This window comes from Furipterus horrens, unplaced genomic scaffold (genome assembly GCF_987537825.1).
Source record: "Furipterus horrens unplaced genomic scaffold, mFurHor1.1.pri manual_scaffold_8, whole genome shotgun sequence".
NCBI lineage: Eukaryota > Metazoa > Chordata > Mammalia > Chiroptera > Furipteridae > Furipterus > Furipterus horrens.
Genome location: NW_028327178.1, coordinates 49,182,102 through 49,201,263, shown reverse-complemented (window position 1 = coordinate 49,201,263; position 19,162 = coordinate 49,182,102). Strand labels below are relative to the sequence as shown.

General features: G+C 42.2%; 1 protein-coding gene across 6 annotated transcripts in view; it reads right to left on the bottom strand.

Moving 5' to 3' along the window:
* Nucleotides 1-14,164, bottom strand: part of PTPRM (protein tyrosine phosphatase receptor type M) — an 883,942-nt gene extending 869,778 nt beyond the window's left edge. For 5 of the 6 annotated variants that reach the window (XM_090285792.1, XM_090285794.1, XM_090285793.1 and 2 more), the window contains exon 1: nt 13,613-14,164. In XM_090285792.1, coding sequence (XP_090141918.1) covers nt 13,613-13,685 — 73 coding nt within the window. In that variant the 5' untranslated portion in view covers nt 13,686-14,164. The remainder of the gene's footprint in view (nt 1-13,612) is intronic. The other variant, XM_090285797.1, reaches the window with a different exon arrangement.
* Nucleotides 14,165-19,162: the final 4,998 nt, after the last annotated feature.

Genomic DNA, 19,162 nt, shown 5'->3' with positions numbered 1-19,162 from the left:
CAGAAATCTCTGGGACAGCTAAAAGCGAGCCAACATCCGAATCATCGGGCTGCCAGAAGGTGAAGAATAACTAGAAATGGAAAAATTATGTGAAAAGATAATGAAGCAGAACTTCCCGAACTTGGGGAAGGAAATAAGACTTACAGGTCCAGGAAGCACAGAGAGTTCCAAAAAAACTGGACCCAGGGAGAACCACATTATAATCAAAATGTCAAAAATTAAGGATAAAGAGAGAATCTTAAAAGCAGCAAGAGAGAAGAAGAGAATTATGTACAGAGGAGTCCCAATAAGACTATCAGCTGACTTCTCAAAAGAAACTGCAGGCAAGAAAGTACTGGCAAGGAATATTCAAAGTAATGAAAAGCAAAAACCTACAACCACGATTACTCTATCCAGCAAAGCTGTCATTCAGAATAGAAGGGCAGAGAAAGTGCTTCCAGGACAAAGTAAAACTGAAGGAGTTCATCAGATCCAAACCACTGTGATATGAAATGTTAAAGGGACTTGTTTAGGAAAAAGAGGATCAAAACTATGAACATTAAAATGATAAGTGTATCACAACAACCAACAACAGAAGCTAGAGAACCAAAACAAAGGCAAACTAAGTAGGCAACGAGAGTAGGAAAAGAATTATAGGTACGGGAAACATATTGGGGGGAGGTTAGCTGGTAGGAAGAAGGGGGAAAGGAAGGGAGATGGTACAGGAATTAAGAAGCATAGTAGGAGGGAATGGAATAGACAGGAAGATGTTGAGAAGAACTATATGCACAACCAATAGGCATGGACTAAGGCAGGGGGACAACTGGAGGGAGGAGGGTCACTGGGTGGAGGGGAACAAAGGGGAAAGAAATTGGGACAACTGTAACAGCATAATCAATAAAGCATATTTTTAAAAAAAGAATATCATATCCTCTCAGCATAGTACCCAGCACATAATTAGTGCTCAAAAATATGATTTTCACTTACAACTATCAATTCTAAGCTCCTGAAATAAGGCTTTTTATCTATATTGCAAATATTAAAGTAGAAAAACACGGTGTAGTTGCTGCAGAGCCAGTGAATGGCAACCACATCCTCAAGTACAGAGGAAAAGAGTGAGCTTCATTTGTGCTATCTTCCTTTGTGCAGAGGCAGCCAAAGGCAAATGTGGGAAGCATCTAAAATCCCTCAGACATCCCTTCAACACCCACTATCTTATAACAAGCAACTTCATGCTATATCAGGCATGCTCTCAGATCAGACCCAATGTTCTAGACATTTCTCCTATCCTCATCTATCAAAAATGATCCATTGATCCAGGTCTCATTCTCTTACACCATGCTATCTGACAAACTAATTTGAGCTAAGATACAGTAGATGACAAGCCTCATGCCTTTTAAGTGATTGGAGAGACCTCATAGATCCTTGAATCAACTGTCTTCATTTCATGAAAGAAATCTGACATCTAAGGATGTCAACTTATTGAGGTGACAGCTACTTGAGGATGTCATATTTAAGATGACTTAATAAGCCACCTCTCCCAGACATGACATTTCAACAAGCACCTTTCTTCCTTGGTCAAAATAATGAGCTAGTGGAAATTTCAAGTGCTTTAACAGACTGGTATGCCCATTTTTAGGTTTGTGAGTATTTGAAGCATTACTAAAATCAAAATGCCATGTTTCTGGCCCACGCTTACAGGGCCCCTAAGGCCAATAATCCTACAGTGTCCATATATTTCAGTGAACATGAGATAAAGGAATATGTACTGGAAAATAATCTTCCTAATACCATCTAGTCTCATAATCTTCTTTGAATAAGACATCTCAAAATACAGCTCATATCTATAAATTCAAAGGTCTAGCACTGGCTGGTGCTTGGAGTATCATTCATAAACCAAAAGATCACGGGTTCAATCCCAGGTCATGGTACATACCTAGGTTTTGGGTTCAGTCCCTGGTTGGGGTGGATACAAGAGGCAAATAATTGATGTCTCTCTCTCACCTCCATGTTTCTCTCCATCTTCCTCTCCCTCCCTTCCCCTCTCTTTAAATCAACAAGTATATCCTCAGGTAAGAGTTTAAAAGAGATCTAAAGTCATCTGTTATAATTATTCAAAAATGTTCTTTTACTTTAATATCCTAAAAATTCCAGACTGATGTCACATTTACTAGAGGCTACCAAGTTCAAGATGGGTATGCAGAAGAGAAGTTCTTATAAAATGCCTTCTTTCACAATTCATTTTTCTCTTCTGACACCAGAAAGCCTCTGCTTCATAAAAGAAATAGTCCCCACTAAATTATAGTTTGGTATGTAAAACTTCATGTAATGATCCTCAGATGCTTTCTTAACAACAGTCAGAGAAGATGTAATAAACTCTCCAAAGGCAGAGTATCTGAGTCATTGCTAATTTCAGTAGTCTTTCAATTTTAATGAGCATTAAACTAATCTGAGGTATTTCTTTACCAGTTTCTGTGACCCGACTCCAGAGATTTTTGACCCAGTAGGTCTATGGGGCCAGGAATATGCATTTTTAACAAGAGCCTCAGGTGACTCCAATGCTGGTCCCCATACTCCTTTAAGAAACAAGGACATAGTGACTCCCAAACCAGTAGAAAGTCATTAGTAACAAAGGGCAAATGTAATTAAAGGATCTCAAGGGCAAATGTAATTAGAGGATCTCTGAGAAGAGAGTTGACAGCATTAGCATATTCACAAATCACAATAGGGGAGTTTAAATAATCGAGTTAGATTGTCGTTGTCGTCGGCAGCCGTCCGTCTCGAGAGACGATGGTGTAGCTTCTTAAGAGTCTATCTGCACCGCCGAGAATGGCTGTGCAGACCGACTCGGGAGTGACATCGTATCTGTCTCCTCCCGTGTTGAATCGACATCTTGCGATGACGCTGAAGCTACAGAGCCTGGGCAGGGTGATATGGAGGGTCTGCTGTTGCCCATGCAGCAGACCCCCCCTCTCTTCGCAGCTGAAGGGTCCAAGGGAAAGACGGAGTCAATACAGCTTGGCTTCAGGTGCGCCGCAGGAGTTGCCGGTGTTGACTACAACGTCAAACCGCCTTAGGGACTCCGGCTCCGGATTTTCTGTCAGGGTTTACTCCCTTAGCCTTTCCCCTGAAGAGGTATGCCGCAAGGCAGCGGAAGTTTTTTGGAGTCAGAGTTTTCCTTCTCTGATGTGCCCTGACTGGAAGATCGAACCAGCGACACTTAGCTCGCAGGACGACGCTCAATCCACTGAGCTAAACCAGCCAGGGCCTGAGTTAGATTGTAACGCTGGAGTAACCAGTAATGGAGAAGGGAAGAAGGAGAGGGGTGGGGGGGAGTTAATTGTGTTAGGGTGGGGAAGCTAATTACGTTCAGGGCAGGAAGCTAATCACTTTCAGGGCAATTTCAGGGCGGGGAAGATTTAGGGTGGGGAAGCTAAGACTATAACACCAGCCATCTTTGTCTACTTGGAGCGCACATTCTCCTGGCTGAGGGTGCACCCAGCTCTGCAGACTCGTGAATAAACAGCCTCACTTTACTGCTCAAGTCCTGTGTTCCAGTTTTTATTGTGAGCGTTTCTCACACTGCTTTCCAAAATGGCACTGAGTAGTTTTGGCTTTTCATGATGTCAATTCTGAAGTGATCATTTTGTTATTTTAAGGGTTCTTTTTCTCTTAAAACATAATATCAGCCATATATTAATGGCAGATATGTGTACATAATTGCATCTACATATATATCACCTATACAGACTCCAGGTATAGTTATCAAAGCCTTGGACCATGAAAGGGGATCTTTTTTATTTTTTTAATATTTTATTTATTTATTTATTTATTTATTTACTTTTGAGAGAGAGGAAAAGGAGAAAGAGGAGAGAAATATCAATGTGTGGTTGCCTCTCACGTGCCCCAAACTGGGGACCTGGCCCGCACCCCAAGCATGTGCCCTGACTGGGAATCGAATCAGTGCCCCTTTGGTTCACAGGCCAGTGCTCAATCCACTGAGCCACACGAGACAGGGCAAAAGGGGATCTCTTAGTTTAAATCATATGAACTTGCCAAAATTCAACCCTTTCATATGGTTATAAAAACAACACGTTCATATGGTAAACCTACAATGGACATGGATGATGGCAGAACAGGCTGATCACCTCTTTTTCTCACTATTGAACTGACATAACCCTGTCACCTCAAGAGGCCTCCTAACATGATGGCACCAGTTCTTTTGTTTGATCTTTACAATGATCCAACAAGGTATTTTTCCAGAAAAGAAAACTGAGGCTCAGAAAATTTAAATAACATGCCCAAGGCCACATGGTATTCAATAGTAAAACAGAATTCAAAATCTAGTATACCTGATCTTCCCGGAAAGTGAGAGGAAGGATGGGAGGTAACTCTGGCCTTCTTTCCACACTCAGGGACCCCACAGCTGATGCCAGGGCCTGAACACCCTCCACTTGCCCAAATCCCTCTGTGACTGGGCAGGCCCCCCACTCCAAACCTTCTGAGAGTCAGTAACACAGAACTGTCAACGAGCTCCCCACAGTGGCTCCCTGCCCACTGAGCAGCCCTGGAAAGAATGGGAGGGACTTTCCAAAAAGCCACACAAACCACAAACAGGATGGAGATGGAAACTGACAAAATGAGAAAATAGAGCAAGAATCCCTATAACATACACATGACATACTGCCAGTAGGTAACAATTGTGAAGATTTATACTACGTTTAGTGGTCTACATTTCAAAAGTAAAGGAAGTAAAGACCACAGTTCTTGGGATTGTTGTGAAAGTAGCCTCTTTTTATTAAGTTTCATCACCTGAGAGTGTAACACACAGTATGATAAAAAAAATAAGACCATGCCTGCTGTACTACAGACAAACCAATGTTAACATGAGGAAGTCGGAGCTCTGTGTAGGTATAATTAGTTTCACTCTCTATCAGATATAAAAACTTCTGAGATATCTATTATTCTCTGTCATGGCACCTTCTTTCTAGTGAACCATGGTTCTTTCAACATACCAGTCACTAAATCAAATTCCTCCCCAAGAGTCATGATAAATCTACTGCATAATAAATTTATTCTTTTAGTGATCAGTATAATATCAAAATTCTACTCTCTGGCAATAACTGAATTATAAATTTTTATTATACAATATAAAATTACAGGCTTACTTTTACATATTTAATTAACAAAAGGTAACACTTTTTCCCTTAAATTTAGCAACTTGCTAAGGATACCAAGCTCAAAACCCACTACCTGAGCCTATTGTTACGGTTATTACAAATGCTTAAAAAAGTCACAGTCAAACTCAATAAAAAGAAAAGAACAGTGATAAACTTAAATAATTTGATATTTTTTTCTTCCCTAAGGGAACTTCACTAAGTCATTTATGCATTCACTAAGTGATTACTACATGCTAAACATTGTCCAGTAATTTGATTTATACATTATCAGCATTTACTTTAAAAGGAATGCTTTAGACTGCTTTATAATTTTGTATCTAGAGAGAAAACAATGAGTCAATTTCAAGCATGTGATTATGACATGATTTAAAGTATCTCAAACTATTCGAACTGAAAAGAGGATCCATCAAAACTGGACTATAAAACAGATGTGGTCCAGTGAGTTCCTTTTCACTAGTTGTCAAAGCCCATATTCGAACCTGTTCTGATTTTATCTATGGAAGCAGGGGGAAGTAATGGAGCCTCAGTAAACCAAACTAAAACATATTCTTTTCATAGTATGCGATAAATCTGCTTTCTGCATATTGAATAGGAGTAAGAGATTAAAATGAATACTCACCCATCTGAAAACAAATTGATGCTCTGTAAGCTTTTACATTTTGCAGCCCATAAAAACTAAATGCTTTGCTTTCTGCTTAAGCTGCTATATTTTGAAATAAATCATTTTGTTGAACAGTGGACTTTTCCTCCAAGGGAGATTCTAAAATCTTATCCATTTTAACAAGTCTCTGACAAGTCTAACTCTCATTCACTCTCTCCTATATACTCACTCAGTAATCATTGCTCTTCGGCCTCCAGCATTCGCCCCAGTTCTAAAGTAAGCACCAAAGCCTTCTTCTAGCACACCCTCCATTCTCCATCCTCTCCCTGCTTTCAACTCAGGGCCCAGAACTCGTGTTCCACATAAAAAGTTTTTAATGAATCATCAGTCTTCTGAGTTGTAAGCAGGCAAACGTACTGAATCAGATTTCCATGCAAATTTTAATGACTTCCTGATACACACACACATACATACATCAAACCAAAAGCGTTGTAGAAGTAATGTCTTACAGCTGTAAGCACAATACACAAGCCACTTCATATGAATGTTACACCCCTCCTTATGGCCATTCACTCCACTGCCTTTTCTGTCTACTACTAAAAGGCTTGATGGAGAAGGCCCCAAAGGTTAGCATGAGCTCTTTACTTAGCTGGCAGATACACTCTGTTTCTTCTGATTTTGTTACAGAACCCCTAGGCTGCTCCAATTGAAAACAAACTCACGGGCTCTTTAGTTAGGGGTCCGATTGCCCGCCGCCAGAATTACAACTCTTTAATACTTCAGTTGAATGAAAAGAAAATTGTTTATTTAGCAGTTACACATATCCTTGCCTCCCTCCTACCAAACCTAGCCAGTTTTAGGAAGGTCAGAAACACCGTTTCCCTACTTCCCAAACACAGTTCAGCTTTACCAGCAGCTGCCAATCATTCAATCTGATTGGGGAGGTCCTTTCTGTGCTCTGGTGTCCTTCAGCTCTCAATACAAAACCGCCAGGATTCTCAGCCTTCTTGCAAACTGTCTTCTTTCTGTAAACCGCGTGGATCTCCTCTCCTTCTCCAGAGCACCCCTGGAACACCCGCCAGCAAGGGAGACAGCGCCAGAGCACGTCGTCCTCTGACGCAGTGGGCGTTGCCAACAGTTCTGACCATTCACAGAACCCCACGTAGGCTCTGTGTGCTTTCCATGCCGTCCCCTGGTTCAAGACCCCTCCCATCTACCTGAGGCCTTGGAAGCATCCAAGCAATTTTGTATAATGAAAGACACCAGCCATCAGCCTCAGGCATGTGGAGGCATTCTTGAAAGCTGCTTCCTTCTCCCCACCCCCCAGCCCCAAACTCCAGGGATTTTTGGACTCCCCTGTTTCTGTAACAATTTCACTGCTATACAAAGCATAGCAGTAATATATCTTAAAGCCAAAAAAAAAAATGAGGAATTTTTTCACAGACGAGTCTAAAGCTGTCATGGGGCCAGTGTCTGAACAACAACAAACTAAACTACTACTGGTGGAACTACAACTTCCCACTAAAGAACTTAATTTTACAATAAAGATTCAGAGACATATATGCAGGCAGACGAAGATCCATTAAATAGCATGCCTCCCTTCAGCTCTGAGTCCAGAAAGCCTGCCCCTTCTGGCTCAGGCAGGTGGGGTTAGGGATGCAGCTACACCTAGTGATCAGCTGTGGATCACAACAGGAGGAGCAGTAAGAAGGAAGCTAGACAGCCTGTGAAAAGCATTCTGCAACTGACTCTCTCAAAGCCTGGTGACAACATTTCCAGGCTATATCTGTCAAATGACATCACAATCATTCTTGTTTGCCTGGAGTGTTAAATGACAGAGTTGCAATAATTGTCTTTTGTGGATAACAGGAAAACAAGGCTTGATTTTAGCATATAGACACTGTCAGTACTTTAAAGAGATGTATAATGAAAACCTTTCATTTTCTACTTGAAAGTTGAGTTCATTTCCAAAGGCAAAGTTTCACATTTCCATAATACAATTCCAAAGTCTATGTATACTAATTCCCAGTGACTACAGAAGTCCTTGTTTCTTTGCATTTCAGAGAATTTTTAAACTTTTAGGGAATGGATGACTTTTCAAAGTATGGTAAGTATATCTTTCTTACCTTTGCTCATCGCCACCCCAATACTCCCCCAGCAAAAATGGATCTTACAAACAGTAAGTGTTCAGTAAGTATTTACTTGAATTAAAGGCATTATTTTAATAGGCACTTGGGCTCTGTCCTTATTATAACAAGCAAACAAATGTCTTCTATACACAATATCAACCCAGAAAATTTTCCAATGGCTAATCATCACTGCAAAATTTAATTAAAACTTTATATTGTGGTAAGTAAAATTATAGAAAACTTTTTTAACAACTGGCTGGATCCAATATCTCCCCCAGACCAGACTATTATTTGAAATGTCACACTGGTAGTTTCACCTAACAATCGCATCAGCCTGTTTATAACTTTGGCAGTGTTAATCAAGACGCTAATAAGTACATGAATGTAAATTATATTTTCACCTCTAGCCCTCTTTCAGCTCTTGTCAAGAGAGGCTGAAAATGCAGGATGAGGATCTCAGCATTTTTAGAACAGTAGTTGACACTCTTCAGCAAGTATCAGAATCCCCTGCAGGGCTTGTTCCAACAGACTGCTGCCTGCATGCCCAGAGTTTCTGATTCAGGAAGCCTGGGTGTGGCCCCAGAGTCTGCATGTTTAACAAGTTACCAGATGCTGATGCTGCTAGTCCAAGAACACTTTCAGAACTATTCTTTTAAACCAATGTTCTCAAAATGCAGCCACAAACCAGGATCACCTGGGGATGCAGTGGGCCACTCCAGGGACCTTCTACTTCAGAATCACCATGGCTCACCATAGAAATCAATGCTGAGAAGAACCACTCCAGGTGATACTCGGCACACTAACTTTTGAAAAGCATAGGTTTAAACACAGTTCACTGTCTACACTGGCTCAATACCCCCAGGTCTTCCCCAAGGTCACTGAAGCTGCTGAAGTATAGGATGTCCACTTGATCTACCTGCACATTTTGTCATTCTTTTGATTACCCTCCCTTAACTTTCCATATGTTCCACCATTAAACAGCAAAGAGAATATTAAGGACAACAACCCTTCCCTGCAAGGATCTCCAGAACTTATGTTGCTTACACCTCAGCATATAGCCCTTTCCTTCTCATGCCCATTACCTTTTTTTTTTTTTTTTCTCAAACAGTCCCACCCTTAATTATGCCCTGGTCTTGCCAGCTGCCCCACCAATGGTGGTGGGGGATATGGGGGAACTACAGACTACAAAGGTTGATGACTAAGGCTTTCCTACTCCCCACCCAACGCCAGCCTTACTTATTTTTCTCTCTTTAGTTTTTTGGAGCTACAGTGTACACTCAAGCTTTCTGATGACTAAACTGAAAACCATGGCAGTATTTTAGGAACCTGAGAAGCTAAATCTTCCTATGATAGGAAGTCTCTATTATTTTATATCTTCTTAAAATGTTTCATTAGTGAGTTTGAAGATCTTTAATAATTAAATGTTCTCTTACCAAATAAGCTTATTAATATGTCGATTTGTAAAGACAATAAATACACTAGATATGAAACTATAAGGAAGTTTGTGGGAAAGTTGGATTTCAAGGAGAAGAACCTTAGAATTCAAGTTAAAAGCACCATGGACACCATCCTTAGGAAAAACATAGTGTTGAAAAATATGTAACTAGTTATTCAAATGGCTGACCCTCGAACAGAAAACTATGTCTTACGATAACAACAGTCACTCTACAAAACTTAATAAAATCTAAAACAAAAACTAAAGGGAAAACAATAGTTAATCCAAAATAGTTCCTCTACCAAAATGGATATATACAGCTTACTGATTCCTAGAATGTATTACAATCATTATAGAACTAAGAAAAATTTAAATAAAGTCATCAACTTCTACAGAACTGTCAGAAATACTTGCATATTAAAAGTTACTTTTTCCAAAACTAAAGATTATGTTTTATTCATATAGGGTTTATAGTATCTGAACACATAATATAAATTACTTAAGTTCATTTAGAATTACACTAGTCTAGTTACATATATTCACATATCCCTACATCACTATCTGTAAGTAACTTCTAAAAACCTGTAAAATAACCTTTTGACAACATGAGAGATTAAATTCTTTAATTTTCCAGATCAGAACAACTTATTGCACTCAAGCAATACTTTACATACACATAACACTAAAAATGTTATAGTAATTTCTTGGCGTATTTCTTTCATGCTCACTGATTTCAATTTGAAGTATTTTCATCATATCAGTTATCAATCTAGTTAAAGCACCATAAAAATGTAAAATGTCATGACTCTAGTTATCTGAAAAAGTCAAACTGCTAAACAAATCTATCCCCACTCTTTGTAAATTTAAATACTTTAGATCTTTGTATCTTGAAATAATTTTAGACTTATAGAAAAGTAGCAAAAAATAGTACAAAGATTTCAAGTACACACTTCACTTGCCTTCCCCAAATGTTTACATCTAACCAAAACTAAGAAATTAAACACAGGTACAATACTATAACTAAATTACTCTTTCACCACATTTGCCCTTAAAAGAATATTTTTGAAAAATGAATTTCTCAACAAGAGTCCCAAATTCACAGGGTTATGTTAAGGTTTAATCTATTCCAAATACTATAGTGAGTGAAACAAAGGGCCCAATCTGTTTGTATTTCTATTTCTGCAGATCAACAGCTTGCTTAACAGAACCTAACATATCAGTCCCATTAAAATGTAAAATTAAACGCATTGTTGTATAATATATATTACACCTTGGCCTTTGAGAAACTGGGTCAAAGAGGAATTACTTGACAGCTGTTTGGCTTCTCACTATGGAAAAAATTTTCAAGCAAAAGTAAAATAATTTAACTTTCTTCCTCACAGCTTACTCGTACACCTTTTAACAAAAATTATTTTAATGATTATTAAAAGCCTGGAAGGCAGAAAGTGAGCTTCCAATATTGTGCCTAACAAATGAAATATTATCAAATTGGATAGTAATTTTTTAATGGAATGTTTATAGTAAAAAAAGTCCTCATGGACTAAAAATATGATTCTTTTTTTTTCTTACAATAAGCTTGGCACTCTATTTCTGATATCTGGCATCCAAATTACATGGAGCACACTTCCAGAAATGATTAATTAACAATCATATAAATTCCAAACCCATTCCAAAAGAGGTATGAGAATGAGGGGTACCACATAAGGGCAATAGTAAAGTACCTTGTGTGTAAATCTTAGTTACACAGAAATACCTCCACTGACTACATAAAACCTCATGATAGTCCATTGGGATGGCCTAAAGAGGACCCATGAAGAAAATGTTCATATCAAATGAAGGTAAAATGCAAGCCAATTCTAATTTCTAAAAATCACTTCTCTCCCTCCCTTTTGCATGAGTCAATTCACATACTGGTTACAAATGATCAGAATTCACATTAGTAATTTATTCAACAAATAATGAATGCCAGTTAGGTCTAAAGCTCTATGCTAAGTGTTTTATGGAGAACTAAGAGGGAAAAAATTAACTGCCTTCAAGAAGCTTACAATCTAGCTTCTCTGTCTTTAAAATTGACTCCCACATTAGGTGGAAAGTAGCCACTTAATTTCCAAAAGAATCATTTAAAAATGTGTGTCACTCATAATATCATAATTAACTGTCAACATACAAAAACCTGATTTTCCCCAAGCATTAAGTGCCTTATATCTGTACTACCTAAATGCAGAGGAAAAAAAAAAAAAAAGGTGGACTGCAACAGAGCCTATCCTGACGCACCCAAAATTGGCCAACTTCAAATTTTTAAACTGTCAACGTTTCTAAGCAATATCTCAGATACTGTACTTCATTTCCCCTTTGCCCACGAATACACTAACTAATGATGTGGTAACTCAAACAGGATGCTATATTTCCTCTTGAGAAAAAATCTGGCTAAATTTTAGTAAAGGTCTATTTTGGTTTGACCAATCATTTAAATCAACCTTAACAAAGACACAGGTCAGTACTACCCAGGCTAAAATACTTTTTAATGATGAGGGACTAATTGTGTAAATAAGCTACATAAATATTTGTTTCCACCCTCTTGCAAACAACTTAAAAATCCATCCAAATGCTATTTAACACAGCTTAAGTTAAAACAAACTCCAGGCAGAAAGTTATGATTCTAAAGTCCTCACACTTGCCTTCTAATACTAATGAGTTATCAAGCTGTAAAACTGGCAAGTCTACTCCATATTTCACTAATAAGAAAGAACGCAGGCCAAAATCTGCATCAATTTTATACCAGAGAGAAGTGTATCATTTTGTTAAACCCTCTAGAGCAAGTGCAATTACCAGACAGTTAAGAAAATATTCAAGTTAGGACAAGGCTATTTCTCTACTGAAGTAATGGTTTGGGTTTCACAGCAATGAGCCAATCAGCCGACTAACTAGAAGCTCAAACTTCATCTCCCCCACCAACTGTGGTCAGGGGACACGGAGACAGCCTTTTGTGCCTGTATGAACCTGGACTCCAAGAAGTAAAAATGTGTGTCTCCACAAGTAAGGGTCAAATATCTTCAATGTTTAAAGTATGCATTTACTGCCAGTGAAAGTCTCCATCAAATTGAAAAAACAAAAATCCAACTTACTCACTCCTCCAGAATGGAAACCTACTTTACAACCGAAGTCTAAGGCTATATAGCGGGTTCTTTATTAAAAGAAAAGCAGGAACCCCAGTACCACAACTGTATCTGGACCTTCATGAAACTAACACACATGAGAAAGTGTGCAATGTGCAAGCGTTTGCTGTCTATCCACATGTCTGTTCCAGGTACCACCGGCGATATAGAGGTAACCCCTGTAGATTCAGGCTGACCCCAGACTCGCCTCCAGAGGTCCTCTGTACCGGGGGCTCCTCCGAGCTCGGAACGCCACTCGCGCGAAAGCAGCCACCCGCACGCGGGCGCGCACACACGCACATATACACACTCGCACAATTGCCAGTCCCTTTCATGCCCACCTGGGACCCTCGGGGCGGTGCAGCTAGGCTGAGAAAGTTGTCAGTGGCCACTGGCTCTCCGCTGGGGATCGAGGGTGGGAAAGCGGAGTCCTGCGAGCGCAGGACCACCGCGGCGCGAGGCCTGGGGTCCAGGCTACTCCCTCCCGGGCTGCCGAGTCCTCCCGCTAACACCAACGAGGAACACCCGCCTTGGCTTTCCGGAGCTGCCACGCGACCGCCGGGATGAGCTTGGGTCACCGGCGACGATCAGCGAGAGGCGGCGGCAGGAAGGGCAGGGTGCTGGGCGACCGTCGCAGTCGCTGAAGCTGCTGCCGGGTCAGGGCGATCGCTGCGGCCGCCGCTGAGCACCGGAGATCCCTCCCGACCGCGGCTCGAGGTCCGAAAGACCGCGCAGCGCCCACGCTCGGCGGCCGGGCAGCTGCAGCTCCGAACTTCAGGCAAAGTTTTCTGCTGTTCCTCTTGGAACCGGCCCGGGACTCGGACTGGTGGCCGACCGCCCCGAGCAAGCGCCCAGGCCGCGGCGGAGCAGGGGCCAAGATGGGGGCCTTTGGCTCCGAGGCTAGTGCGCAAGGTTCGTCCGCTCCGTCAGCTCGAGTTCTTGGTGCCCGCCTTCCCCACCGTCCCTTCACCAGCGCCGGCAAACAGGCAGGCGCGGTGCCCGCCCCGCCGCGCCCCCTTTCCCGACCGGCCGCCCGCCTTAGACTCTCCACCCGGGGAGTTGCCGGCGTCCCGGGCTCCAGCTCCCGCTCCCGCTTGCGTTCCCCAGGCGACGGCAAAAGTGGCCCCGCTTACCTGAAAACGCCTCCCCTTCTGCAGTTAGCAAAAGTCCGACCAAAGTCGCCAGGCAACTCCCAAGTCTCCTCATGTTGCAGAGTGCGCGCCGGGCCGCTCCCCGGGATGGTGGGTCGGCGCGCGAGGGCGGAGGGCGGGCGGGAGCTTTGGGTTCAAGGCAGCTACAAGAAAAGGGTAAACAGCCAGAAAACAGAACCAGTCCTCCAAAGTGCCAACAGTTGCAGAAGTCCGAACTCCAGCGGTTCCCGGGGCTTGGGGAGAGGGGCCTGGGTCCTCTTCCCCCGCCGCTGACCCCACTCGGCGTCTGCCTCTGCTGCGAGAGGGAGCGGAGAGCGCGTCGGCCGAGCCAAAATCCTCCCTCCGTTCCGGCGGCTGCACCCGCCGCCGCTCTCCTTCCCCAGCTCAGGACACGAGCCCCGCGTCCTGTCCGCTGCCTGTCCGCCGGCAGCCCCGAGCCCAGCCCCCGGGAGGCGGCGCGCCAGTGGCCGAGCCCGCGCCGGCTCCGCGCGGGGCTCTTGCTCCCCGACTGACTGGTGGTGCCCCGCAGGCCGGCTGAAGGGAGCGCCCACGTCACGGCCGCCAGGCGCCGCCGCGGTCCGCTAGAGGGCGTGAGCGCCCAGCCCCTACGGCTCGCGCCCGGGAGCTGGGCGGCAGCGGCGCCTGAGGGAGGGAGCACGGCGAGGGGCAGTAGCCGCCGCCAAGCGGCGTCACCCGGACGTAGAGAAACGGCGAGGCGGCTTTCCTCCTGGGCACCTCATGACCCCAGACGCGTCTACGGTTTTGTGGCTGACCGGGCGAGCGGCTGCGCCTCAGCAAGAAGTTTGTCCCGGGCCAGGAGCCGCTAGTAGTTAGTGAGAGCGGCGAACGGGACCACGGGCCTGCGGCCCCGCGAGAGACGCGAGGCAGCTCCGTTCCCGGCGCTGGACTCCAGTGGTACCGAGCAGCGTCAACTTCACCCCGGAGTCGCAAGGCCCGCTCTCCCCGGTGTCTGCGGGAAAGGCGAGCCTGGAGGCTCCGACGGGCCCCGGACGGAACGAAGTTGGAGGGCGCCCAGAGGAAGAGCGGAAGCCGCGAGCGCCACGACCCTGCACCGCTCCAGCTTGCCCTGCGAGCCCCGAGGACAGACGGATCCCTGTCCCCGAGTCCCCCAACCTGCGAAGCAGGACGCCCTGCTGCTTCAATGTGCCTCCTCTGTCCCGAGTAAACCGAAGCGGGCCCTAGGCAATGCACGCACGGAAAGCGGCGTCGCGCCGAAAGGAGGGTTTGGACAAGACCAGTGATTTCTGTATCTTGTGCAGTGTTGGGAAAGGAGGGATAAGGAGGTGTGGGTATAATGAATCAAACAATGTCTTGAAATATTTAATTTACCATTTGGGGTATGGGGTGACTATTTTAACAAGTGATTTTTAAGAGCTTCGAATGTTTCAGAAGAGAGGTCCACTTAGTAAAATTACCAGAAATACGACATCCAAACCCTGTGTCCCTGGTGATATGCATAATGAGCCAGCACCAAACAGCTATCGACGCCAGGCCTAGCTAACTGAACGCAATAGAAAGCCTCGGAAGAGGCTAAATTAGAACCCAAAGTAAATCTTGAGTAACACAGTGTTCTAGCGCAGGAAATGCCAGGGAAAGAAGGCAAATCCCTGATACAGGTGTGCCCCAGGGCTTCTCTGCCTGCTTTCTCCTTCATAAGAAGGTCCTTAAAGTGCGTTGATCCCACTTCACCTTGTCCATGTCTCCAGTGGTCGCCACATTTAGTTACTAGACAACTGGCCTCTGGTGTCCCAACCAGCAGCTCCTCTTCAGGAATTGCACTTACTAGATCCTTTTTAGGAATGCTCTTTAAAAGACTATGTTACTTATTTACTTCTTAATATAGCCTTATGTCATCCTACCACTTCTCCCAAATATGTACTTGTTGAGCCTTATGTTTAACTAGAAAATGAACATTTGCAGTATCAGAGAGGAAGGAGAATTGCACCTGAATAGGATCAGCAAGTGAGGATGATCCAATCTGCTACCTGAGTTTTCTTTTTGTTGAGGTTTTGTGTGCACGATGGTGGGTTCCAAATTTACTTTTTCTTTTTTTAGTGGTAATGTGGTTTGTATTGGAGATTTTATGCTAATAGATGCGTGGAGGATCCAGAGAAGGAGATAGAAGGCGGTCTAGTCACTTCTCAGTAACTTCTTTATATTGCTTGAAGAACTTAATATTAGGGTAAGATTTCATTTGCAAAGTATGTTCACTCTTTCAGCCAATATCTATTCAGGCCATACTATATGCCAGGCACTGTGCTAGGTGCTGAAGGTTGTCTTAGGCTGGGCTCCTAAGAAACAAACTTGAAAGTAAAGATTAAGGGCAAGGGGGTTTTAGTGAGAAAATAATGCCAGGAAGCAGTACAAGAAATGGGAAAGTGAGACAGAGGGGGTTAAAAAGTCAATATAAGGTGTATTAATGAGCAAGTTACCACTGTGGACAACTGGGACTCAATTCCCTGGTGACCTCGGTGACACAGTGTGGACAAGCCTTAGAACTGGAACACTCGGGCCTGAAAAGGTACAGGTGTTTTGGTGGTGGGGTGGGAAGCGGCTGTATTTGCAGCATGTTCCTGCATCATTAGAGAGACAGCTCTTCAGGGACTCCAGCTGCTGCTACCCTGGTAACCTGAAGACACCCTGTCCCTTCCTTCTGTTACTTAAAGCTTGGTGGAAGGGAATGAATTTCTATCATTTCTGTTCTCTAACATTTACAATGTTAAGCTGACTCTAGCCTTATTCATCTGCAATCCGCATTGCAAAAAAAAGTGGGTTTTTGCCAGCAGCTCCTTACCTTGCAATTCATGACACCTCTGTTTCACTGACTTCTTACAGGTAGCAAATGTCCTTGCTTTAACTTAATTTTTCAAGGGGGGAGGTTTGTTTTTTCTTTTTAATTTTAGTCCAACCATGTGACACTCCTGTCTAAGGACAACAGTGACATTAGCAAAGTAGCTCTTCAGAATTGATGGGCTGTCAGGCCAACCCCTAACACTGGTGGGCTTGGAGTAAGGGTACAAATGAAGACCCATCATATATCTAAATATTACAAAGTTATAAAGCTAGCAAGCTATTGTTATATCTTCCTATCTTGACAAATATAACAATATTGAAAGATAAGAAAACCTATAGTTTTTATATGACAAAAGCAGCAAAGTATCAAAGACAACTGAATATATCATTATGAGTGTCTGGATTTTCTGTTGGTAGTCTGTACGCACAAGTAATAAAGTAAAGACATAATTCATTATATATTTATTCCATAACATTGATTTTCCCTTTATTATACTAAAATCACTAAGTATAATGTTGTCACATAATTTGTGTTCCAGTGACAGCTATAATCTGAAGCTATGCTATTCTGTATAGCATACCTAGCCACGTTTCAGTTTTGTTTCCCAGTGTCCTTAGCTATAGTGCAAGTGTTCAGTAGCCACATGTAACTCATAGCCACTATATTGGATAGCATAAATATAGAACATTCTCTTCATCGTAGGAAGTTCTGTTGGACAACACTGATAAAGGATTTATGTATTCAAGTTATTCAAAATTTGTATATGTATTTTCATCTAAAATGTAAGTTAAAAATTTTAAATCAGAAAATTAAAATTACTTTCCAAAAGTTGTTGAAAGTTTTCTTCCAAATGATTCGGTTCTCTATTAGAATTAAAATATAAACTACAAATTATGATTATGAATATCAACATTTAAATAAAAATTATCCATAAAAATCTTTAAATTTTATTAAGAAAATTAAAATTTAATTTTGCCTTAATTTTTTTAATTCATTTATTTTTATAGAGAAGTGAAGGGAGGGAGAAAGAGAGGGAAAGAAACATCAATATGTATTTGCCTCTTGCGTGCCCCCAACTGGGGACCTGGCCTGCAACCCAGGCATGTGACCTGACTGGGAATCAAACCAGTGACCCTTTGGTTTGCAGTCCAGCGCTCAATCCATTCAGCCACACCAGTCAGGATGCCTTAATTTTTAATAAAATAGAAACCGATTGGCATTCAAAGTTTACCTAGTTGTCAATGTAAATAATCAGTATCATGTTTCACATATGTTAAAACTATTGCCTATTATTTTAAGTCATATTATTTAATTTTGCAAAATATTCCTCAGTTACCACATTCAATGACATATAAATACTATAGTAATGTGTGATTTCCAGCAGAACCACAGATTGGAACATGAAGAGAAGCAAGAAAATTGACAGTTGGCACTACTATAACACTAATCATTTTTGAAGACTTTAATATTCTTGCTATCTGAAAGGGAGGGTTTGATTTTTATGTAACTTGACTCTTTTTTAAACTGAGTTCATCTGCCATTACATTATCCACACACCTAAGAGCGCCCATGTGCCATAGCAGCAGCACACCCCAGTAACATTCTCAGGTCTGTTTCAAGGACAAATGTTATGGTGAAGCTTTTCTCTGGAGCCTGAAAAGAGACAATCTTAAAAGCAGGTGTTTCAGGTTATGTTTTATGCACTCTCAGCACTGAGCACCAGATCCCCCATGACAGAGATGACCATGTTTCCCTTAATAAATTTATTTTTATATGTTTGTGATATTCAGGTCCCCATAAGGCCCACATCCAGGGCAGGGCCTTATATCATTTCCATAATGATATATTCTCTTTAGGTGATCAAAGATAGCATGTTCTTGAAAAGGAAGAAAGGGAAGAAATGTAGCTGAGAGGGAGAAAGAAGGGAGAAAAAGAGGGAGTTAGAAACAGAGCTAGCTAGGAATTTAGAGTCCAACTTGACCGAGTCTCAACTGCGTAAGCTACATTAGTTAATTTCCATTTCCTGGCTTGTGGAAATAGTATTACCTGTGAGCTCTGTGTGAATTCAGAGGCACTGAGAAAACCTGATTATGTATCATATTAATTGATCTCTGATTAAGCAAAACTTTAAGTGAGAAGTGCATTGTTTTCTTTACCTCAGAGAAGTTTGTGAGCCATGGGCAGCAGTGGGGAACTTGGACACAATGGTATGCAGATCCCTGCACCGCACATACACTCATCATTGGAGTCTACTGTACTTAGATTCAGACATGAGAGGAGCAAACAGAACTCTTCACCCAGGACTTCACTGCTTCGCTCACTTTTTCAGTGTGTATACATCAAACCGGGTGAATGAGATAAAAATGAAAAACTCATTAGTTGTTAACAGGAGCCAGAAGAAACCAGATCATTTTAAACTTTTACCAGTGAAGCCCTGTTCTCACAGGAACAAAAGAAAGAATTCAGGACGGGTGGTCTTTTTTGTAGCTCTTCATATTTTACCTAAGGTCAGAACCTGTCACTGACAAAGGCAAAGTTCTTCCAGGCGTAGTTCAAAGCTGCTTTTATATAAAGACTTAAATCACTAGGATAAATTTTAGGTGCCACAGGAATTCCTTCTCATGGTGTAATTAAAAAGGTTAGAGGTAATAGGTTTTAGTTTTTTCCTTTACTCATACTATCCTCGAAATATTAATTTGACTCCTAATATGTTGATA